General features: G+C 38.5%; 1 protein-coding gene across 1 annotated transcript in view; it reads right to left on the bottom strand.

Moving 5' to 3' along the window:
- Window positions 1–2,623: 2,623 nt before the first annotated feature.
- Window positions 2,624–26,268, bottom strand: part of tox3 (TOX high mobility group box family member 3) — a 53,413-nt gene continuing 29,768 nt past the window's right edge. The window contains exons 3-7 of the mRNA XM_051900993.1: window positions 14,894–15,142; window positions 6,804–7,067; window positions 6,465–6,692; window positions 6,032–6,112; window positions 2,624–5,048 (exon numbers count right to left, since the gene is read on the bottom strand). Coding sequence (XP_051756953.1) covers window positions 4,302–5,048; window positions 6,032–6,112; window positions 6,465–6,692; window positions 6,804–7,067; window positions 14,894–15,142 — 1,569 coding nt within the window. The 3' untranslated portion in view covers window positions 2,624–4,301. The remainder of the gene's footprint in view (window positions 5,049–6,031; window positions 6,113–6,464; window positions 6,693–6,803; window positions 7,068–14,893; window positions 15,143–26,268) is intronic.

Raw genomic sequence — 26,268 nt, 5'->3', positions numbered from 1 at the left:
CCTTTGCCCTATTCAAGTTCTACCCTATTTGGTTATTGTTGCTAAGCTACACAAATGATGTCCGCAACCAGAAACTCACCACCTGTCATGTAGCTGCTTTATCAGTGATTATTTTATCAGAAACCTAGAGAAACTGTATTAATGATTACCTTAAATCACATTTCATTCAAATTTGCATAAAGTAGTGATAAGATTCAGAGAGACAGCTAATACTTGACTGCTAACTATAAAAAATATGTCTCTTCACAACAGTAGCCTTACAGCTTTGAATTTGGTAGAAAGTATAATCAACCTTAAATGTGATATAATAATATAAACAATGTCATTTCTCTTCCTGCTCTGATGAAACTGGCAACAGAGACCACAAGCTTCTGAGGTCACAGTCTCGGCCTCAGGCCACAGACCTTTTGTCACACAGCTCACATTGAATCTGCATAGGCAGCAGGGTAATGAAAGATACCAATCAATCATTGCTTGATATTACAAAAATGGGACATTCACAATGCATATGACCCTTTTCTACTATGTCTTTAACATATAGACTAAATTAAAATGCATATGTATGCGCACACACACACAAACACTGGGTTTTCATGTTTTATGGGGACTTTCATAGAAATAATTATTTTTATACTGTACAAACTGTATTCTCTAACCCCTAACTTTAACCCTACCCTTAAACCTACAGAATCACAGAAATCTTTCTGCATTTTTACATTTTCAAAAAAACATCTCTTAGTATGATTTATAAGCTGTTTTCCTCATGGGGACAAAAAAAGGACAAGGATTTGAACCACACAGACAGACAGACAGACACACACACACACACACACACACACACACACACACACACACACACACACTAATAGTGATGAATAAAAGGGAATATTGGGATATATGCAATAAATCTACTGTGCAATCATGTGACTGTGGTTTGAAGAAGATTCTATAGATAGACATCATAAGCTCTACTGAAGGGTAATTCTAGTCGAGGTGGAATTTTTTGCTTTGATGATTTTTTTTTTTTTTTTTTACATTTTACTTCACCCAAAAAACTATTTTCTGACATTATTTACCCTCATGTTGTTTCAAAGCTGTGTCTCTTTCTTTCTTTTGTGGAACATAAAAGACAATATTATAATATTATATTATTGACAAAACTATTGAAATATTATTCTTAGATCTCTCTCTCTCTCTCTCTCTCTCTCTCTCTCTCTCTCTCTGTGTGTGTGTGTGTTCCATAAAAGAAAGAAAGCCATACAGATTTGGTATGACATGATGAAGGATGATAGAATTATCATTGTTAGGTGAACCATCCCTTCAAGCATTTAAATTGCACTATATGGGTAAAAAAAGACATATGTTCTGCTACATTTTAAAAAATTGACATTTTCACAAGATTATGAAGCATTGATTGAATTTAAATAAGGCATAGTAGATGATCAGTTTTCATTCTGTCCCTGAAACCGCACGCAATTTAATTCATAATCGCTGGTGTGCCAACATCATCAGCTGTTGTTAGGACATATCTGCAAACCTTTATTTATTCATTCATCAGTGGGGTGTGTCAGAGATCCAGCCCTTGTTGTGAGATATTTATCCTCACTGAGACCATGCGGATAACAAGGTTTACCAAATAACAAGGTACTGCATGCATTATTGATGCTGCCCTCCATGAGACTGTTCGGAATAATAAGCGCTATTTCCCGGCCCCTCATTACCGGCTGTTTTTAAAGGATGTGTTTGGTCGCCATGGACACCACTCTTACATTCTATGCTTAGCAATCTTCACTCTCTCCCTCCTTCTCTCTCCCCACTCCTTGCTATTGAAATTCAGGGCATGTGGGGTACTCGCTGTTTTTAATTTTCATTTCATCATAGGCGCTTTAAGACTGTTGCCAGCACTTATTTGCAGTTTTCCTGCAGACCTCTCCACTACACCCTCTGACAGAACAGATGCTGCAATTAATCAAAGAGTGAGAGTGTGGGCTTCTCTGTGACACAAAACCCGACTCGAGAGCCAATCACTGCAGCCTCTCTCATGCAAATTGCACAAGCATTCTCAAAATTAACTAATTGGGTACAAAATACAGATTGAGAATTCTATTAATGTGGAACAAGATATGCGCAGGCACAGATTCCTTCCCTTCTGTTGCGTTCGGAACGCCTCTGTTTGGCGTAGCGTGTAAAATAGCAGCACCGGTCAGCAGATAAAGGCGCTCCACTGTCCTCACGTGCTTATTGTGCATTTATGATAATTAGCCTTTTTCAAATCCTACCTTCCCCCTACAAATATTTGTGTCTGGGGGCTCAGGAGTCATTAAAATGTGAAAAGCCCAGGAAAAGGAGGTCGGTGTGTGAATGCCAATCTTAATGACTCTGGCAACAAGAAAAACATAAATGAATACACCAACACATTTGTAGAAATAATTAGAATCAAATATCTGTTTGAGTTGAGCTGGGACAAAAATATACACCTGCATATCCAAAGTAAACAAAATATTTTAAGTACTGATGTCTTTATTTTAAATCTTTCATAACTAACAAGGACACATTGAGGAAATATTTTATACAAAAGTATGGCTAATATAATCTTTGAAATGAATCAGTTCCTTGAAATAAATATTTTTGATTATTTTAATTGCAAACAGAGAGACACAGAGAAATATAATACAAAATTATGGCTAGTATCATATTGATGACGATAATGGAATGCTTCTTTTAAATGTGTTTTTGGATGGCAAAAATAAAACTTAATAAATGACATCTATGACGTTTAAAAGCAGGTGGAGTTTCCAACTGACATCAACTGTATTTATTTTACTGTCAGGTTTTTAAAAACTATTAATTTTGAAATGTAAGCAAAAATACAAACAAATGATTCGCTGCTACTGTAACTCATAAAAAAGTAGAAAAGAGTACTATGAGATAAAGCAGGTGACAGGTCAGCTTGCCAACGTCTGCATTTAAAGCCTCACATATTAAAACTTTACAACAAGAGGTATGAAAAATGTACAACTTCATTTTCTTTTATCTTACCACTGATTCTTTTACAGCTGGCACAAAATACTTCCATGTTCTTTCTATGATAGTAAAAAAAAAAAAAAACATCTGATAAGATTCCCGTTTAACTGTCCTTGTTGTGAAGTGTAGGGTATTATGAAATAAAAACACCCCAATCAGTAAACCAACAGCCTAAATTCAGTATTTTAGCCATTTTTCCCCCCATAAAATGTTTTCAATACACAGAAAAAAAAAAAAAAAAAAAAAAAAAAACATAACTTATTCAATAAAATTTCTGAGGTAAAGGTAATTACAGAGCAGAATGGTTTTTGGAGTGCTGTTACTACTGTTGAAGTGAAACAGAGTTTTGAGGGTTTTTGGCCAGAGGAGAACAACTCCAAGAACGTTCTCTCTTCTTTCCTCAGAACACATACAGCAGGTCAAAAAAGTGTTTAAAGACGTGATGACAGAAATGATCTATGGAAGCGTGTCAAATAGTCCAGCAAAACCTGGTGTTTTACATCTTTTCCCGTTTGATAACAGCATGAGATGTGTCAAACACCACTTGGTTCTAAAAGCAGGATGAGCTGATTGAGAGAGCTTCCCGACAGTGACTGTTAAACAGTTTCATCCGTAGGAACGCAAAGAGGATGATGGAAAAGGGAAGAAGAGAAGGTAGACATGACGATACACTGGCCGGACAGTGCAAGAGCCATTCAGCATGTCTCTGATGACCAGTTTAGTACCTGTGCATTGTTCAGTTCATCTCTATCCCTTCTGTGATGCAGTGCCTTCTTTCTGAATTCCCCATTCTTTCATTTTGTCTGGTGGTGAGAGCGAATTCAACCTCATAAATAAAGCTGTTAAATAAACCCATCAGGTGTTTCTGTGATCGTCTCTAAATGTTCTTCCCATGTCATCATGCTCCGACAGAGTTTAAACTCCACAACAGAGAGAGAGAGAGAGAGAGAGAGAGAGAGAGAGAGAGAGAGAGAGAGAGAGAAACCAAATGAACTAAATATACATACAAATGACTACTGGGCACTCAAGTCTATGAACAGACCTCCCAGTAGCTCAGCCTATCTTATAGACAAAAAATCCAGCTAAGATGCTTTGTCCTTTTAAAACGTATCTCTTATCCATCTAGAACAAAGGACAGTTCTTTGTAAAACATTCGTATTTCTTACACACTTCTTAAGTGCAACTTAAAAAAAGCAACCTTGTAGTGATGCTTTTCAATAACAACTTCCTTCTGCTTTTCTCGTGGAGTCGCAACTGCAGGTCCGAGGGCTTTTGGTTCAGTAGATGCTCACTTGCGACAGGACCTGCGCGTGAGCCTGTACCTGCGAGGGGTGAGGCTGGGGCGCGGGAGGGGGCGGCGGGCTGCCGAGAGAGGCCGAATGCGGCGTGCCGGGCGAGTGCTGCACGGGCGAACACTGCGACTGTGGGAGATGCTGCTGCATTTGATGCTGATGCATATGCTGCATCTGCTGCATGTGCTGCATTTGCATTTGCTGCTGCTGCTGCATCTGTTGATGCTGCTGTTGCATGTGGTGCTGCTGAAGCTGCTGCTGCAGGTGATGCTGGAAATGCTGCTGCTGCATTTGCTGCTGAATCTGCTGGTGGTGCATTTGCTGCTGCTGCATTTGATGGTGCTGCAAGTGCTGCTGCATCTGCTGATGTTGCATCTGCTGCTGCATGGAAGCGTGCCGGGGTTGCATCGGTGGACTCAATTGCGACGACACACCTGACTGCGGACCACCCGCTCCCATCTGCCCCAGCAGCTGTGACTGAACGCCGCCGGGCGTCATGTTCTGGTGAGCTACCGTGACCGAGGTGACAATCTGGCTGCTGCCGACGCGCATTTGCAGAGGTTTTGGGGCGATGGCTCGAGGCAGGGCCTGCTGAAGCGCCTGTGCCGCAGCAGACATTGAGGGGTGCTGGGATAGAGGTGAAGGCAGCACGAGTGTTGGCGACAAGCTGGTGGAGGCAAGAGTCTGCTGCACTGAGCGGATCGTCTGGGCCTCCGCTGACTCTGCGGCAGCCTGAGACAGAAATAGAGAGCGGTCAGATGAATTCTGGTACTCGACAGATTCTTTCTTTTGTAGTGCCCTCTGCTTTATTAGTGCTGATCTGGTGACTGACTCGACAGAAAAAGCTGTTCAGAGAAAATTGCTGCTGTCTTACATTCAGTGATCTAAAGAACTTGCCAAGAGAGGAATTTATATTATTTAGTAGCCTAGGAAAAGATCTGAAAAAAGACTTGAAATAGCACACTGAAAATAACAAACATTATGGTTCGGAGTTTCTGGAAAAGAAAAAAAAAGACTTAATAAATTTATTCAGCCGCTGAATCTGGAGCAATGCGATGCTGGTGTCATAAATGTAACAAATGTCCAGTACTTGAGTTGCTTAGACTTTAACATACATGAACAACAGTAGTGCTAATCTGTGTGTAAAACGATGTTAATTTTTTACAAGAAGCAACAAATATGCAAATGTTCCCGGCTGCCTGGCTGATACAGCGAGTTAATGAGGCATGATGGATCATAAGAATATCTCATTCTAATTCATTAGCTGTATTTAATGCTATTTTTACATCTCTAATGTGATGGAACAAACACATTCACAGACACATTTAAGTATGCAAGAGAATTTTGTCTGTGGAAAAATCATATATTTAAATCCTTTCCAGTTTGTTTTTAGAAGTTCAATTTGTGAAAATCAATGAAGGTTAACTAATGCACAAAGAAATAAACACTGCTGCTAGACATAGAACAACTGCTGTTTTCAATCACCTTTCAGCTGTCAGTTCTGCATATGGTGCTTTCTTTGAAAAGTTTACTGTGCAGAAGGTCTTAACTTTTAAAAGTGGTTAAAGACTCAAGGTGAAAGCTATCGAGCCTGAAAGTGAGCTGAACTATTATTAAGATACTGGTAAACCAAAGTATAATAGAAAACAGGTAGACTGAAAGGAGGAAAGAAAAACAGACAGAAGGAAAGCTGTTTAAACAGAAAACATATTCACCTTTGACACAAGGCTAGCGCGGTACGCTGCAAGAGCTTTCAGATACTCCTTCTTTGCTGCTTCTGTTTTGCTTTTGTAAACCTGTGAAGAACAGAATAAGTGAGGTGTTATAAACAGATAATTAGCAGAACATTGACTGGCAAGCATGCGTTTCACAACAGGGAGAGCCTGCAGGCTTCATCTCAGCCGGTAATAAAAAAAAAAAAATAAAAAAAAAAACTTAAGAAGGGTGAAATATCAAGCAGTCTGTTAAAACACCTGACATGAATCATTTTGTGCAAAAATGTGAGTAGAATTAAGAACATTTGTTATTCTAGCTTAAGCACAAAAACAAAACAAACAAAAAACTATTAATAATCCACGACAGACAGCTCTATTTACTGAATATTACAGACTGTGTGAGAGGTTATTACACAGGACAACAGTTTGATACCTGTTTCTGCTCCTCTCCCAGTCCATCCCACATAGAAGCTACTATCTTGGACACCTCTCCAAACGTGGCATTAGGGTTCTGGCCTTTAATGGCTGCCTGGGTGTCTCTGAAGAACAGGGCATATGCAGACACTGGCTTCTGGGGCTCATTAGGATCCTTCTTCTTCTTTTTCTTGGGCGTCTTCGGCTTCTTACCTGCGTCGGGGGCGGGACGCTTTTCACCAATCACCTGACAGAAAGAGAGCAACTTATTATAAAATGGTGATGGTGATTTAGTTTTCATTTACACGTTATGATGAAAACACTGCACTAAACATTGCATGGATTTAATGGTACTCACCCTACTTCCTTCCTCTGGATCATCTTCATTAATAGAGCTGGATGGAGAGGGCGTGGCCGATTTGCTGGCGGGTGGGGACGGGGACGTGTGAGCAATGTTTGATCCAGTCATATTCAGCCCCAGCTGAGTGTTGATCTGGGACTGGTTGATGGTGCTAAGCTGGTTTTGTGACATCATGCCATTGGGGTTGTGCATGCTAATGATGGAGCGCATCACCATGGTGGGGTTTGGAGGGTACTGACGGAGGTGGCTTTGACCAACAGCCTGCAGAGCAAACAGACAACAAAAAACATTTTTAAATATTTGGTGTCAGTAAGATTTTTGGCATGGGGAACACATATTCACTATTAACTACGACTTTTGCCTCAATAAACTCCTAATTATTTACTGCTTATTAATAGTTAGTAAGGTAGTTGTAGCGTTTAAGGTATGGGGTAGGATTTAGGGATGTAGAATATGGTCATGCAGAATAAGGCATTAAAATGTGCTTTATAAGTACTAATAAGCAGCCAATATTCAAGCTAATAAGCAACTAGTTAAAAGTAAGAGTTGTTCCCCATACTAAAGTGTTTAATTTCTGTCAAAAAAAAAAAAAAAAAAAAAAAGTTAAGGGATAGATCACCCAAAAATGAAAATTCTGTCATCATTTACTCGACCTCAAGTTGTTGAATACAAAAGAAGTTATATTTTTAAGAATTTCGGTAACCAAACAGTTGACAAAAATACTATGGAAGTCAATGAGGCTCATTTTGACATTCTTCAAAATATTTTCTTTTGTAGTATATGATGAAAGAATTGTAGTATATGATGAAAGAATAAACTATCCCTTTAACTTGTTTATTCAGCAAGGATGCACTGATTTGACCAAAAGTGACTGCTATAAAATATTGCTACAAAAGATTTATATTTCAAATAAATGCTGTTCTATTGAACTTCAGCTTTGCCATCACAGGCATACATTATACTTGCAGACAACAGGTGTTGTAAATTGTAATAATACATCACAATATTGTAAAATTATTAGTTATTGACCAAAACATACAAATAATTATTAGTTTATCTGTATTAGCCAGAGTTTTAATATCTATGCATCCCTAGTTTAGGGGTAAGGTTAGGGAAAATTAGCTCAATTTAAAAAAACAAAACATAATTTAACAGGGTATGCAGGAGCCTGATGCGTTTGACTGAACAGAGGGTAAAATTATAGCAATTGACAGTCTCCAAAAACAACCAGATTACAGAGCAAAGTCAACTCAACAGCTCGAGTTCATTTGATCTCCTTTGTTCAATTTTTTCATTCTACATCAACTCCAATCCTCTCTCTCCATCTGGTATTCAGAGTCTCAAACTCAATATCTGTATGTGTCAACACATCATAAAGCTGTGCACCTGGCCTTATTGGCCAGACCTGCTGAACCCTCTCCCTTACTACAATATTCTAACACCTTCCCTCACACAGAGATTACATTCTCTTTGTATTAATTCCCTGGGCACGCGCAGCTTTATATCAAATCTGTGCCTTATCAGAAACACAGTCTACAAAACAATAGCTATTTTCAACATCTGGTACTGGAAAATATGCAGTATTGTTTTTGTGTGTATTTGTGTGTGTGTTGTTTTGTTTTTTAAAGAAACGCTGCAAAAGAATGAATCAAGAGATAGGTAAAAGGAAAAACAAAAGAATCATTGAATAAATGACAGAATTACACCCTCGCAAAAACAAACAAAAAAAACCCAAAAAATATTTGCATTAATTTGATCGCTAGAATGCAGTGACAGAGCCAGCAGCAGTCTTTGTGTCAGACCTGTCTACTGTGTTCATTAGTCATGACCATCTGTGTCTAACACTTCCACACTAACAGCCACCGATGCCTCATACAAATCTCTCTGAAATCACTACAGCCTTCTCTAAGCATCAGTAATGTAAAGAGTGGAGAAAATCACAGAGATGTAAGGCAGCATTTGAGGGCTCATATTTATCAAAGTCTCTGACTGGTCTCTGTGTTCTGGCTTACTCCCCCATGTGAATACATCGACATGATCAATGATTTGAACATGCAACCTTCGTCAGACGACCATATGCCCACTCTTTTGATTTTTTTTTTTCCATGTACTGACTATGTTGGTGAATAAGGTCTCAGAAACTATCAGAACTGGTCTTTAGTTTCAGGAGCACTTTGATCTGGTCGCACAAAGCAGAACAGATGTAGAACCAATTCCCACTGTGAATTATGAAAAAAAAAAAAAAAAAGGCTGTGATTTATCTTGAAGCATCTAATGACTGACAACATTATCTTCCCAATTCCCAATGATCAAACAGCAGAAAATGAAAAACACGAGATGATTTTGTGTAAAATAGATATTTATGTGTAGAATCGGTACATGGAAAAGAAAGAACGATGAATGGACCATTCAAACTAAACCCGCACAAACAGCAGTCAGCTTTTGCTAATAGCAGCCTTTGTAGGCAATGAAAGAAATGTGATTTCTGCTGTCAGAGTGGTTTAGCTAGTAGAATGAGGGAGTCAGTATCCGATCTGTTTATTTATGTCCCTGCTGCACACCCTCCATTTGCATTTTGATTGGAACATTGTCTGCTGACACACAGCTCACATCTACACAGATGCTTTTGATAGTCTTCATAAATCTGTAAATAACTTCTTATCTGAAGAGCAAAGAGGCCAGATGTGCCCTCTCCTCTCCTCTGTGTTTGCGTGTGCTTGTGCAAATGTTGCTATTATTCCAGCAATCAGCCCATCTCGGCTGACTGTATTTCAGCAAAAAAACAACCTTTTTCCTTCTCATATCTTTATTCCCCAACATACTTTACAACAAGCACAAAAGCTTCCGACATTAAAAGCTGCCGAAAAGAGATGCTGACCAAACAGCTACACCACACAACGAGCCTCTTGTCCAACACACTGAGACGTTTAATGGATGACTGTTTGGTTCTGCCTCAAATCATATCCTCACCCCTTTCATCAAAAGCAGGAACCGCAACTAAACAGTCAAGAAAATATACTGGGGGTGGGGGGGGACCTCTTTTTCCAGCATGTGTTCATAACCATAACATAACCAATACTGCTTTCAGACGATCGGGATAAGAATCTGAAGATGCCGTGTCAATGGCTGAGAGTCTCGGGTCTGCTCTTTAAGATACAGGCCTCGGGATTCTGTGGGGGGTTGGAAAGGAATTGGAGAGTTTATTAAAAGCAGCTTGGTATGAGCTGTTCCATGCTGAAAAGAATGTTAACAAGTTCAATTTTCATTCAATCTTTCTGCGGAGCTCTTGGAAATGTTCCATAACAGAAAAAGGAGTAAAATCATCTATATGGTAATTATAAGGATGAATCTTACAAGTTTGGCCAGTGTGAAAAGGTCAGCTCTATTATGAATAGTTTATCAGCCCCCAGCACATATTCACAGCTGCACTGGAACCTTAACCAACATGCTGCTTTATTTTTCAACCATTTATGGGCACCTGCATAACTGGCTCCTCGAGGAAAAAAAAGAAAAAAAAAAAAAAGAAAATGGAATTTTGAATGCTTGCAGAGACCATGGTAGCGTGAAGATAAATTGTTTTCTACTCCTATTTCTCCTCCACCTACTTACTCTCCTCTCTCGCTCCATCTACAAAACACACACACACACACACACACACACTCTCGTTTCATGCAGCTCATATACTGTTCATGCTCAATGCACCCTGTACGAATTGTCCCCTCTGAAAAAAAACAAAACAAAAAAAAAATGGTCCAAAACACTGTTCCAATGCCTTAAAAAAAAAAAAAAAGACTAGTCTACAACCTTCCTCTCTTCTCTCTCATCTTTTTTACTTTCCTCTTTCTTCCCTCCACCTCTCCCGCTGCACTATGGGTATTTAAAACTTGTTCAACATGATTTCATTTCATTTCAAGTACTGGCTGAGAAAACTAAATTACAAAATCAATCACATAGAAGGTCAGGCTAAGACTTCATTACAAGTATTGCATGCCTGCATGAATATCTTTCATTTCTTACTGGCCCAATATGTCACAATGGCTGTCTGACAGAAAAAAAAAAAAAAAAAAAAAAGAAGAAAAAGAAAAACATGAAGGTGAAGGGGGAGAAAAAAAATCCACTTTCAGAGATTGATGTACAACTGATGTCACAACTACTCAGCTTGGAGATAAGATAACAGAAACGTGTAAAGAGAAAGAGTAGGGGAGAGAGGAAAGTGTGAGCGTGTGTGTGTGTGTGTGTGTGTGTTTGGTGTTGGAGGAGAAGAAAAATATAGTTTCTGCAACACTGGTCATATTTTCCATTTTATTCACAGACACAGCAGTCAGACCCTCGTCGGTTTGTGAGGGATCATGTTTTAAAGCACTATCATTGTTGAGTGCTCCGAATCTTACACCTGCTTTATACAAATGCACTGCCAAATTAATAAACCATAATTATAGATTTTGATTCACTGTTAACTATTTCTTTATATTCATACATACATACTATAATCACACATTCATTTACAGTCTAAAACACTAATGCACAGAACAATGCATTGTATTGCAATGGATGAATTTTATGCATAACAAAAGAATGTCAGCAAATGGAATGAACTGTTTCTGTTGCTTTTCTATTAATGTCCAGTGTTTCAAAAAAGATGACCTCCAAGAACAAAATGGGAATGCTAAACCTGCTGTGCACAACCTACAAGAACATCTCCCCGAACTTAAATAGGTGATCAAATAATTTGCTTCATCGGTTTCCGTCTACTCTGAGATCCAGTCAGAACCCAGATTCTAACAAGACTCAAACGAGATGCAGGAGCTTGTTAGGAGAACAGATTAAATAAATAATGACTTCACATTCTGAATCCCGCCAGACTTCTTCACAGCTGAGAAATGGATTTTGCCGAGTTGCGGTCGGCCAGCAGCATCTGCGGCTAATTTTGCCTGACATACGTGGAGCATTAGAAGGAAGGAATTAGAGGAATAGTTGGCTTCAATGCAGAAACACAAAGGGCAGATGAAACTAGTACAGGTACGCTGTTCTGTTTAGTTGAGTTACAGTGGATTTTTAGAGGTAATGTGTAAATTTTCCTGACACATACATTCTTCTTTTATTCCCTTGCTGCCCATCTGTTTTAAATATTTCATAAATTGGATCCCAAAATGTCCTTATTGGTCTGTCTTCCTGCATTAGATGTAAAAACATAATTATGAAATGCTTCAAAATGACTGAAGGACAATGTTGGAGGTTACAGTGCTAACTTCCGCTAGCCCTTACTGAGTCCTTTATAAATGTGAGGCATTGAGTCAAAGGCACGGCACTGTCTGTACCAGTCCCAGAGAGCAGGACAAACTGAGATCAATTCCATTAAGAGGAGAGAGACTGAGAGTCTTTCAGGAGGACAATGAGTGATGAGTGATAGAGAAGAATCAGAGGGATGGTCACAATGCCACCGGGCACAGAGCAGAGTGCCCTCATTCTCCCCCAAACCCGCTAATATAGTCCCCACACAATCAGAACCACTGTCCACAGAAAGAGCTGCTAAAGAGGAATAATGTTGGAGAATCAAATCTAATCCCTTCACAGCGCAGTGAGAACAGGCTGTGTTGTAATTGTGTCAAGGTTCCGTTTTTTCTTCCAGATGCATACGAGCTTAACTGACCATGAAATGAAAATTCTTTAGGCAAAAAGCCTTCCGGCAGTCACTTATGCAGCACAGATATTTTAAAAGCTGCAATTATTTTACTTGCCAGCAGCATGGATGGCCAGGAAGGGAGCAATAAAATTTGATGGTGCCTATCTATATTGGAATGTAAATAAAGATATATTATTCCACATACACATATACCACTGTATGTTTAGGGAAAGTGAGGAACTATGCTGAATTAAAATAACAAAAAGTAACATCAAAAGCCTGCCACACATCATCTGCTGCTGGCTAATGTCACTTTGTTTCCTTTTACGTATTCAAACTTCCCTGATAGTGATTTCATTTCTATTATAGCAGTTTTAATACATCTAGTCTAGCCATGGCATTTTCAATGTTTCCTCTTTGGTGAATCCATGTCTATGGCATTTAGGGGCCATTTCTCTGAATTAACAGCTATAAAAGCTTGAAACATGATTATTATGAAGCAAATGCTTGCCTAGACCTTTATTTTACCATAAATGTGAGTCATCACAGCGACACAAGGTTTATTAATAAATAAAGCTATTCCGCTAAGCAGACCAATTTTATTCCATCTAATGTCTGTTAGAAAGTCTGCTGTCTTTTTTTAAAAAACAAATGTTCTGTCATCATTTACTACTCCTCATGTCATACTAAGCACATACAGTACTACTTTATTTCTTCCATGGAGCACAAAAATAAAAATTTTAAAGAATATACTGGTCGCTCTTTTCCACAAAGTTACAATAAATGAGTTTTGGAGCTTTCAATCTTCAAGAAGTTTGAAAAATTAGTATTTAGTATCACAATAAATAAATAAATAAAGTGGTTCTTATAACTCTGAAGCCATCACTGTAAAAAATGATCGTGATTTTAACGGTAAAAGAAAATGCTATGGTGAAAAACAGTTAATTGATTTACAGAAAGTTTCCGTACTATATACGGTGAATAACTGTAATAGATCTAATGGTACATTTAATGTGATTTTACAGTAAAATAACATTAAATTTACAGTTTTGGGAAGTGAAAAATAACAAGTCATTGTATAACTTACAGTGAAAAACCGTAAATTCACATTCCCACAATTCCCTGCATGACACTTCACATTTGATGTATTTTCGTTGAAATAACCCTGTTTCTTCTTAGTTTTTTCAATCAGTTATGTACATTAGGGGTTTATGTTTCATGTGTGTTACCATGATGGTGTTATGGGTGAATGACACTGTGTGCACCTTCTATATATTAGTATTGTCCTTCTCAGCTTGTGGAAAAGCTGCTTATTATGAGCTTTGCTTCATCATGTGACTCTCATCACCACTGTGTTTGGTGGTTGTCAGTGTATTATAAAAGGTACAAAACAGATATTAGTACTTCAGTAGGTTCATGAATTAACATTATATCAGTTAATGAAATGTCTTTTTACCGTAAATTTAACATTTTTTTTTTTTTTACAGTGTGTAAAATAAACAGTTATGAACTGTAATTATTACAATATAAACGTTTAAATGATCTGGTTTTGAACTGTAAAATAGACAGTAAACTAAGTGCTGTCCCGTAAAACCTAAACCGTTGCTGGCAACGTACTGGCCAAAGTTCTGGTTGCCAAAGTTCTGGCAACCACAGCTGCTGTTTTTTCACCGTAAATTTTAAGCAGATTTTTTTTTTTTTTTTTTTTTTTTTTTTTTACAGTGGTCAATAGATTTGTGTGACGAACATACCAAACCTGAAGTTGTTAATGATAATTTTCTAATCCAGTGAGCTGTTAACCATTACTACCAGATCATAGAATCAGTGAGTTGAACGTAAGAACCGAATGAGTTTGATTCTTGAACGAATCATTTAGCCCTGTTTTGTGAACTGGACAAACTGATTCAATGAAGAGATGCAACTCAAAAGAACAATTTTAAAATGAATCAAACATTGTTACTTCTCTAATCAACTCACCAAGGAGACCTAGAGGGGATGTCAAGATTGGCAGTGAATAATGACTTAAATTCAAAGCAATCGTAGGGCTTAGGAAGAGCTTTGGAATTTAAAGTGCATTAATCATAGAGAATTCACTTTCATTAAAATGGAAAGAGTGGCCAGGATATTACCTATTGCATTCCATGGAAAATGACATGAAATGATGACAGAATTTTTATTTATGGGTGAACTATCCCTTTAAGGCTTTGTCTACAAACCAGTTTTATAACACTGACACGTAACATCAGGCACCTTGATTTGTTTTGCACATAAAACCTTTGGCAAACTAATTTGCATTTAGAGGAGGAAAACTACCTGGATTTAAATCTGCACCTAAATACAGGTGAAGCTAAAAGCTAAATGTAACTGCCAGGGAATGAATTTGTTGCCTTTGTATAACAACTGCCTTCAACATCTGTAAACAATAAGACTTTTAAGATGTTCAAGCAAATAACATGACACTTACCCCGGGATGTCCATTGTTGATTTGTCCTTCCTGCTCCATCATATTTCTGGAGATGGTGATCGAGGGCAGCTCCAGGCTCTGAGGTGGAAACTGCGGGGTGAATGACCCTCGCTGAGAGTTGGGGTGGTCAGGTAGCCCGGGGAAAGGTGAGTCCACCTCCTGGAGGCCCATACCAGGCTCGGTCTCAGGAGGAGGGGTGATGGGGGGTATTTCGAACTCTTCGTCACCAAGACTCGGAGTATGAAATGTCTAAGGAAAAGACAAAAGAGAAAATCCGGGATTATTTTTGTGCAAAATTTGGACATAGTTGAAGTTGAAATCTTGAAATCACGAAGTTCTTAATACTGTTAAAAAGAACAATTACTGTAAAAATTAAACAAAACCTACTGACTTCTTATAAGCTGAAAACATTTAATCTCAGAGCTGTGAAATATCTGTTGACCAGAGAAGAAAAGATATGAACACCTATTTGATACTTGTACAAGTAAATGTTTATTCTGACTCAAACCATTACATTTTCCATTAAACAAGATGTGAAAAACAAGATGTCTGACTCTGAAATGCAATATTGTGCTATCATCACACTGGCAGGAGGACAAAATAAAAGTTGCTTAATCCGAGCTGAATGATGTTGGCTGGAGGAGAAAAGGAGTGCAGGGAGTGATGGGTTTAGAGAATATTCACACAGATTATTTTAGCTGTCCAGAAGTGTCACATTTTGTTCTTCTCAGTTGTACCAACAAATCTGCTCATCAAAGGACCAAATCCCTCTGCCTGTGAATTACATTTTCGTCACACTTAATTGCTTAATTAATAATAATAAATTAATAATAAAAAAATGTTGACTACCTGCTCTGGCTCCTCCTCTTAGAGGAATTCACTGACCTCCACTCCTCTCTCTCTCTCTCTCTCTCTCAATTTCTTGTATGTATTCAGAACCTCTTGTTTCATGTTCAATCTTGTTCTCCATCTTCACTTTAATACTCTCAATGTTTTTCCTTCACTACCTCGAAAAACATATCATGTCATGTCAACACATCATTCATCCTCTGAAGCAGTTTGTCTTTCTTTCTGCGATCACTTTATATCTTGTCTTTCATGTTCTTACTTTCTCATTCTCAACCTTTTTCTTTCCAGTTTTTGCTTCTCTTTTGTAAATGAATTATGTGTGCAGGGAATATGCCAACTTTTTTTTATTATAATATTAATGTTTTTTCACATTTTAGTGCAAAGACACATTTGCACACACACACTATGGTGAGACTTTCCATTAACTTCTATTTTTCTATATTGAGCTAATGATATTTTCACCCCCCTACACCTAAACTAAACCCTTACAAAAACCTTTTTTCACATTTTAGATTTTAATTTAGACATATTTTAGTACTTTTATTAAGCAATTTCCCTTATAGGCCGTTGGCTGGTCATAATGTAGGTGATTTCAGGCTTCCTTACAGGGACATTTGGTCCTCACAGCGTAGGCAAAACCTGACCACCATCCCCCCCAACCACATCCACACACACACACACACATATATAGAGAGAGAGACTCAAAGCTCATTCAATGCCTGTATGATGAGATCCAGCCGAGGGGGTAAGGCTAATAATCAGGTCTTTTTCGTCACCTCTCCCTCTTATTTCATTTTTTATGTGGCTCCATTCCAGCATTTAACTTGCAGCATTTTTTCCACAGCTGTGAGCAGCGGATCTTGTAAAGGCAGTGGTGTGTTTTGTCATAGTGAGGGCCAGGGGCTTGCAGTGCCTAACACATGTTCACATTACCTCCAACTAAAGCCATTAGTGGCCAGCACAGCTCTGTTTCCCAGTTCTCCATTAACACACAAGCTACAAACTCATTTTCCCTCCCTGTGGCATTGCAGCGGTTAACAGTGTGTTAATCAAAACAGCGGCGTTGAGGCATAAATAATAAAAATTGTGTCATGAGAGAAGAACGCTTCGAGTATCATGCACATGACAGTGATCACAGGACATCACCGACACTAAATTTAAGGGCCAACAGAGAAGTAAAATAGAGAAAGAGAGAGGAACTAAAAAAAAATAAATACAAGATTGATAAAATGAGAGGGAAACAGGACGAATGAGGGATAGAAAAGCAGAGAAAACAGGAAGAGAGAGGAAGAGAGTGGTGCTCTTTTCATTTACTTTACTTCATGACCTTTCTCTATGAATAAGACCTGCAGTGCCAGCATGTTTTCACAGTACAATACCGCAGAGAAAAAGAAAGAGTGAGAAGGAGAGAGAGAGAGGGGGAGAGAAAGAGAGAGTGGCCCGACCTAAATGTCCTAACAACACACAGCTGTGCTGTAAGATCTGATACGACATTCAAAGATCAAATGTGAGGTACATATAGTCCCTTTTTCATCTTTTTCACATCAGAGCATAACTAAAATGACACTGACCTTTACAAATAACAAAACAAAACACTGAATACCTGACTGAACACAACGAGACAAGAGAGAGAGAAGGCAGAGATTAAATTACCATCTGCTCTCAGAGACAGTGAGGTGGTTGGTGTGAGTGTGTGTGTGTGTGTGTGTGTGTGTGTGAATAAGAACTGAGATGTGGTTGTATCATGTCTGATGTACAGAAGCTGTCAGCTGTCAGTGTAAGGCTGGTGTTGTGGGATGAGGTGGTATGTCACTGGAGAGTGTATTTGTGTGTGTGTGCGCGTTGAAAGATCAGGTCAGTGGTCAGTATGTGTAAATCTTCAGGTCAGGTGGAGGAAAGCGCTGTTTTTAAGAGTGTTCACATTTATTTGTTTTAAGTGATCTTGGATCGGTGACTTGTGAGAAAACGTCAAACAAACTCATTCCTCTCTAAAGTGAACTAAACTCTAAATATCTCATTTAAAAAAAAAAAAAAGAATGGAAAGTGGACTGAGACACTTTAAACACTAAAGTTGACTAAAACATTACTGACATTACTTTAAATTTCAATGTAAATGCAAGTACAACCAGGTTCATTTTCATTTGGTTCACGTTTTGGTCCACTTAAAAGATGTAGTCTTTGAACACACCAAACTCTGTGTCCTTGTTCAATAAAAATAAAAAATATATATATATATATTTTATTGATCTTTAGGCATTAATAATAAAACATCCTATATTTTTTATGGCTTAAAATAGAATATGAATCCAATAAAACAGAACACACACACACACACACACACACGAACACACACACACACGCGAACACACACACACACGCGAACACACACACACACGCGAACACACACACACACACGCGAACACACACACACACGCGAACACACACACACACACCACTTTATATAAATATATGTTTAGAGGCAAATTTCGGCAAACCCAATTGTGATAGATTAATCATGTTTATTACAAAAAACATCACAAGATTAATCATGATTGATTTTAATTTACAGACAGCCTCAGGTTATACATACATCATCCATGCACAGAATACAATAGTGTAATATTTCTGTTATAACCCTCAAGCCTTCATTTGTGCAGAATGCTGAAGGAAGACCTTTGAGATTCTGTGTGGAGTTTACAGTGGTTTATTATTCTTTAATCTCCACAGATATAAATTAATCAGATCATCTTCTCTTCTGCCGGCCATTATTTCCTTTGTATATGCTAACCTGTAAAGGCCAAAATATTTTTAAATGTGAAGTTAACTTGCTTTTGCTTTCATTCAAAGCAATCTCATATTGTCAAAGGTTATGAAAAAAGGTGAAGAGAAAGCTGTAACAAACTAGGTGCAAAAACATCCAGAGAGGTCTAAGTTTGGAATAAAAATACAAATAAAAAAAGAAGCTTAAAGAGATAACATGAAATAAAAGACCCAAAAAATGAACATTCTGCCATCATTTATTCATCCTCATGTTGTTCTGAACCTGAACCTGACTTTCTTGCTTCTATGAAACATAAAAGATGATATTTTGCTTATTTTTTTTTTTTTTTTTTTTTCTTACAATCAAATGGAAGTCAATGGTAACCAAAACTGTTCGGTTACCAACATTCTTCAAAATATATTTTGTGTTGCATACTGGTTGGCATACAGGTTTCAAAGGAAGTGAGGGTGAGTAAATTACTTTTTAGGGTGAACTATCCCAATAATTCAGCATGACAAACACAGTACATACCCAACATGCAACAATCCATCAACAGTAATATGCTAAAGTCATATAACCAAGGTAAACCAATAGCACCGATTATGAAGCAATAACCCCTTTCACTTTGTAGATTTAGTAAACTGATTCAGCAGAGACATAAGTAGCAGTTGTTAAAAGGCAGTGCATCACAATTACGGAGCATGATGTTTAGAAGGATCGATACAGCAAAGCTCCTAATATCAGCCGAGCAGAGAGAAAAGCGCTCCTCAGATGACAGTGGCAAAGACTCTCAGAGTCCAATAGCAGCCATTCCAAATCCATTTCTACATATATAGTAGTGATTACATGTGTGTAATGAGATTGTGTGTGATAAGTGATATTACTAAGTGGAACTGAATATGGCCGTATCAGTTTCGGTTCAACAGCAGGAAGGAAGAGGTCACCTTATCAAGCACTGTGATATATGGTTTCAATATCATGTAACATTACATATATTATCATATTTGAAATATTATTTACATTTCCTATTATCAATGTTTATGAATTATTGACAATTTGCTAAAAAAAAATAAAAGAATTACAGAAAAAGACTAAAAATGCAACAGTAAAACTTGTTAATTGGTTAACTGCAAGTTATCAGAATCAGAATGCATTTTAATCGCCAAGTGTGCACAAGCACACAATGAATTTGGTATGGTTTGTAGGCTCTCTAGGTACTTACAGTGCTCAGCGTAAATGAGTACACCCCCTTTGAAAAGTAACATTTTAAACAATATCTCAATGAACACAAAAACTATTTCCAAAATTTTGACAAGACTAAGTTTTATATAGCATCTGTTTAACATATAACATGAAGTAAGGTTAATAATATAACTTAGAGAACAAAATTTTCAATTTTACTCAAATTAGAGTGATGCAAAAAATGAGTCCACACCACTGAAAATCTCTGGAGCAAAGCAAAATTTTAGATTACAAATGTCTAATTTAACAAGAATTCAACCACAGGTGAGTCTAATTATTCATTACACAGGTGTCAAGCAGACAGTTGACTATAAAAGGGTGTTAAAACCCCTTCCCATTTCATGCTGTCAGCAATGGCACCACATGGAAGAGAAATGTCCTGAGAAAGAAAATAATTCCTTTACACCAGAAAGGTGAAGGCTACAAGAAGATCAGCAAAGCTTTACTTATCAGTCAGAATACTGTAGCAAAAGTGGTACAAAAATTAAAAAAAGATGGAACTGCAACCATCTCAAAGAGACGTCCAGGTCGTCCATGGAAGTTAACACCTCGACAGGAGCGTCTTCTGATGAGAAGGGTTGAAGAAAATCGGCATGCAAGTTCACTGCAGTTATCTAAAGAAGTAGAAAGCCAAACTGGGGTGACTATTTCCCGTGACACAATACGGCGTACACTGCAGAGGAATGACATGCATGGGTGCCATCCACGAAAGAAGCCTTTCCTAAAGCCCAGGCACAAAAAAGCCCACCTAGAGTTTGCCAGGGCCCATGCTGACAAAGATGAAGACTACTGGGACTCTGTACTCTGGAGTGATGAGATCAAGATAAATGTTTTTGGAACTGATGGCTTCAAAACTATATGGCGACGCAAAGGTGAGGAATACAAAGAAAAATGCATGATGCCTACAGTGAAACATGGTGGTGTCAGTGTCCTTATGTGGGGCTGCATGAGTGCTGCTGGTGTCGGGGAGCTGCATTTCATTGATGGCATCATGAATTCACAGATGTACTGCTCTATACTGAAAGAGAAGATGCTACCATCACTCCGTGCTCTTGGTCGTCGTGCACTTTTCCAACATGACAATGATCCTAAACACACATCTAAGGTGACTGTTGGATTTCTGAAGAAGAACAGGGTGAAAGTGATTCAGTGGCTCCTGATCTGAACCCAATCGAACACCTATGGGGAATTCTGAAGAGACAAGTTGAGCATCACTCTCCATCCAGCATCCAGTCTCTAAAAGAGGTCATTCTTGAAGAATGGAAAAAGATAGATGTTGCAAAATGTCGCCAACTTGTTCATTCCATGCCCATATATAAGATAACAGAATAGAGAGAAAGAATTAAATATGTGGAATTAAAAAAAACAAAAAAAAAAAAACGTAATATACATCTAGTAAAATTAAATAAGTAGGGGGGGAAAGGAATATTCAGATGGTAAGTAGAAGGCCTATGTACAGATGTACATATTAAAGGGATAGTTCACCCAGAAATGAAAATTATGTCATCATTTGCTCATCCTCATGTCGTTCCAAACCCATAAGACTTTCGTTCATCTTCAGAACACAAATGAAGATCTCTTTGACAAAATCAGAGCTTTCGGTCTCTCCATAGACAGCTACGCAACTACCACTTTGATGCTTCAAAAAGTTCATAAAGAGATCATAAAACTTATCCATATGAATTGAGTGGTTTAGTCTAAATGTTCTGAAGAGACATGATCACTTTATATGATGAACAGATTGAATTTTATTCACATCAACTCAAAACATCTGTTGTAGTAAACGGTAACACAAGCATGTTTTCTTGACATGTGTGAGAACCAATGAGGTTCATTCTAGTGTCTTATGCAGCAGGTTTGAGCTTCCGGAAGAGGTTTGTTCTCGTGTGTGAAGCAGGTTCGGTTGAGCTTCTGTTTATTTCCGCTGATCAATGTTTATGTGTGAATAAAAGCCTCAATTAAATCTGTTCATCATATAAAGCGATTGAGTCTCTTCAGAAAATTTGGAATAAACCACTCAATTCATAAGGATTAAGTTTACGATCTCTTTATGAACTTTTTGAAGTGTCAAAGTGGTAGTTATGTAGCTGTCAATGGAGGAACAGAAAGTTCTCAGATTTCATCAAAAAGATCTTCATTTGTGTTCCGAAGATGAACGAAAGAGTATTTACTTAAGAGTTATGATTGCCCAATGCCTGGTTGGCATAAACACAATAAGGATACAGATCTGTATAAACGGGTAGATAGTAGTGGGTGTGCTAGCTGTTTAGGGTGGAGAGATGGCCTGTGGAAAAAAAAAAAAAAAAAACTCTTCTTGTGATTGGATGTTCTAGTGCCCAGAGATCTGTAGCGTCTTCCTGAGGGCATAAGTGCAACGAGGTTTTGGCCTGGGTGAGAGGGGTCCGTGATGATGTTATCCTCTCAACAGTCAGTTGCAATCTACTTATATCTACGGAGTAAAACTGTGTCATCTGCGCCTGTGGCAGATTGAACTTCTTCAGTTGGCGAAGGAAATACAACCTCTGCTGGACTTCAGGTCCTAGGAGATGGTGGTGCCCAGGAACCTGATTGACTCCCTGCTGCCACAGTGCTGTTCATAATGGTGAGTGGGGGGAGTACTGGGGGTGTTTCTCCTGAGGTCCACAATCATCTCCACGGTTTTGAGCGTGTTCAGCTACAGGTTGTTTTGACTGCCCCAGACAGCTAGTTGTCCAACCTCCTGTTTCCATGCAGACTCGTCACTGTTGCCGATGACTATAGTGTCATCTGCAAACTTCATGAGCTTGACAGAAGGGTCTCTTGCAGTGCAGTCATTCATGTAGAAGGAGAAGAGTAGAGAAAGAGAACAGCAATGTTGAGAACCAGTGCTGATTGTGCAGGTGTTGGAAGTGGATTTGCCCAGCCTCACTAGCTGTCGCCTGTCTGTCAGGAAGTTGATGATCCACTGACAGCTGGAGGTGGGCAAAGAGAGCTGGGTCAGTTTAGACATGAGGATAAAGAGTCCACAAACAGGATGCTTGCATAAGTCCCTAGTTTGTCCAGATGTTGAAAAGTGAAAGTGACTTGACATATAGCCACAGAAGAGAGCCCTGCTCATTTACTCTCCCCACCTACATTTCCTGCCAGTACTGAGACTCGAACCCGTGTCTGACTTGCAAGTCCGACTCTCTAACCATTAGGCCACAGCTTCCCATAGCTATTGCAGGATGTACAACACCAGTCTTTCAAATGAATTCATGACCACAGATGTCAAAGAAACTGGTCTGTAGTCACTTAGTCCTGTGATTTTTGGTTTCTTGGGTATAGGGATGATGGTGGAGTGTTCGGAGCAGATTAGTGTGAAGACGGATGACAGCTGGTCAGCAAAGGCTTTTAGACAGGCAGGTGAGACATGCGCACTATCAGTGGACTTTGTTTTCAAGCGCTAAAGTCACTCGCACATGCGCTGTTGTACGTTCCCAGACCCTCCTGATGCCAAAAATTATATGAAGCGGACAGTGTGCGGACCATTGTGAAACGCAGATGGCTGAAATATACTTTGGGCTTAAATGGTTGTGTGGCGAGATGGTCAGAGCAGGTGTAGGGTGTGAGACTGGGCTTTTCAAATCTGCAGTAAAACACATTCAGATCTTCAGACAGTTGCTGATTCACAACAGTGTTGGGGAATGGCATCTTGTAGCTGGGGATGGCTTTTAGGCCTTTACACACAGATGCAGAGTCATTGGCCAAAAACTGTTTTTTCAGCCTTTCAGAGTAGTTTCTCTTAGCTACTCTTATCTCATTTTTCAGTGTGTTTTAGGCTGTTTGTTCAAGGCTTTATCCTCACTCCTGTTGGCATCCTCTTTGGCCTGGAGAAGCTGTTTGAGTTTTGCAGTGAACCATGGTTTATCATTGTTATATGTTAAATAAGTCCTGGTGGGAACACACGTGTCCTCACAGAAACTGATGTAGGATGTCACAGTGTGAGCTAATCCAGATCATTGACTGTGGCTTCAAAAACACTCCAATCAGTGCAGTTAAGACAGGCTTGGAATTTCCGCTCTGCTTCGTTAGTCCATCTCTTTACAGTCCTTACTACAGGCTGTAGGCCAGGAGAAGATGAACCAAACAGTGATCAGAGAGTCCCAAAGCAACCAGGGTACAGAGTGATGCACATCCTTTAAAAAAGTGTAGCAATGGTCCAGTATGTTACTGTCCCTGGTGGGGCATGTGATGTGATGTCTGTATTTAAGCAGTTTATGGGTGAGATTAGCTTTATTAAAATCACAGATAATGACAATGAAAGAGTCCGGGTATTGTTCCTCCGTGTCTGTGATCAGATCATCCAGCTGTTGCAGCGCTGCACTCACACACGCTTGTGGAGGAATGTAAAAACTCACCAGAATAAATTTGGAAAAGTTGCGGCGAATAAAAAGGCTTCTACGAGAGAGAACTTCTAAGTTACTTCAGCACATCATCTTCAACACTGGCATATCTGTACACCAGCCTTTGTTAATGTAAAAACATAATCTGCCACCTCTGATTTTTCCCAACAACTCAGTGATACAATCCACTCTGACAGTTGGAACCCTGTTAGATGTAACGCGCTGTCTGGAATGGCTCCATTTAACCATGTTTCTCTGAAGCAAAGACTAGCAGAGTTTGAGAAGTCCTTGTTTGTGTGGGTGAGGAGTAATAGTTGGTCTGTTTTGTTTGGGAGGGAGCAGAGATTCGCCAGATGATTACTCTGGGTCCTAAACCCCCGTTGTCAGAATTTCACCAGCGCACTTCCTTAGTTTGTTTCTCTTCGAGCGCTTGTACCGGATTGCACCTCTCCTAACTAGAATGTCTAGTAAAAAGTGTGAATGCTCAAAAGTCGGGAAAAAAAAAAGTTGTTTGGTGTGCAATGTCTGATGTCTAGGAGTTTGTCCCTAGTAAAACTAATCTGGAAAAAAAAAAAAGGTAAAATCTTACCGTAATTACTGTCAATTTATGTTTTTTACTGTGTAATTTACAGAGAAAAAAAAATAAATAAAAAAAATGGTAAAAAGACCCGTGACTCATCACATGTTTTCTCTCATTTTTGTTATCAGTAATGTACATCAGGGTATGTTGTGATATATTTTGTGTTATTTTGTTCAAGTTTATTAAGTTTAAGTGTTTATGTTACCCAGGACTGAAAAAAAGTTTGGTGAGAAACAATTTTCACATGAAAAATTCCTAGTAAATTTCACAAAAAATTACAAGAAACAGCAAGTAACACATTGAATTGAATTAAACATGAAATTTTGAGGTAGAAAAACTGAAATAGTATGTTCTTGTAAATCATACAAGAACCATTTACAGTGGTTTAGGCTACAGTGTGATGGTGTTTTGTGTTTGTGTGTATGACCTTGTGCACAGTCTCTTTACGAGTATTGGCCAAAACTGTTTTATGAACTGGCCACTGACAATGAACTATTGTAGCACCTGTATTATCATGGTGGTTAACAGAGCACTTTTTGAGATTTTTTTTTTTCAGATTTTGGAGGTTTAAGTAGATTGGTACATTAACATTATGTCACTTAAAAAAATATACAAGCTGTAAGATACTTTACACAGGCACCAATATTCCAACCCGCAATATCTGAAACATTGCCACCATATTTTTTACAGTGAATTTCTTGCAACCACAGCTGCCATTGTTTTTACCCTAAATGTAACAGAATATTTTTTATAATATACATCCTATCGTCAAAGGTCTTTTTCAAAATGTAACAGGAGGATGTGTATATAAAGACCTGGTTTTACATTAAAACTAATGTTATATTCAGTATATTCAGGTCCGTATACAAAGTATAGAGTGTCAGGCTCAGAGATATTTAGCTTCTCTCTCTCGGTCTCTCTCTCTCTCTCGCCTAAAGATGACACATTAAGCAGATTAATGAAAGAGCTAAAGCTCATGGAAAACCCATCACACTGTGAAATTACAGCACTCACTAGGGTAAAGTCCCTTTAATTTCTCTTCAGCTTGAGTTACAAGAAACAATATCCCCCTTCCACCCCCTACACATATTTCAGGTATGGGAAAGAGGAATTTAAATGTTAATGCTTTTAATTTCATTGTGTCATGTGTTATAATACCAGCTACAGTGCGAAGAAGGAAACGCTATTTCTTAGGGAAAAAATTAAGACTAGGGGAAATTTTCCGTCAACACTCGACAGCCCTACTTCCACTGCAGGTGCCAACATGGAGCTTGGCCTCGGCAAAGGAACACTTTTATCTGAAGAATTTATGGAGATTGCAACCGACGCTATCAAATGTGGGTACAACTGCCTGTGACAAAACGATGGCTTCACCACCCGAACTTAAAATGAAAATGAAGAGAGAGGCCCACGCAAACACATCGTTCCCAACAAATGTGCAACAAATGCACTTCATGTGCACAGACATTATCTTTGCTTAGCCAGCATAAGTCTATTGATGCCGTTGAGATTGTGAGGAGAAGGAGATTTGCATTGGAAATGTGATGGAAATCAGGCAGTGGCAACATTGAGTGTAACA

This window comes from Ctenopharyngodon idella, chromosome 7 (genome assembly GCF_019924925.1).
Source record: "Ctenopharyngodon idella isolate HZGC_01 chromosome 7, HZGC01, whole genome shotgun sequence".
Taxonomy (NCBI): Eukaryota; Metazoa; Chordata; class Actinopteri; order Cypriniformes; family Xenocyprididae; genus Ctenopharyngodon; species Ctenopharyngodon idella.
Note: the sequence above shows the minus strand (reverse complement) of the source record. Positions and strands in the feature narration are given on the sequence as shown.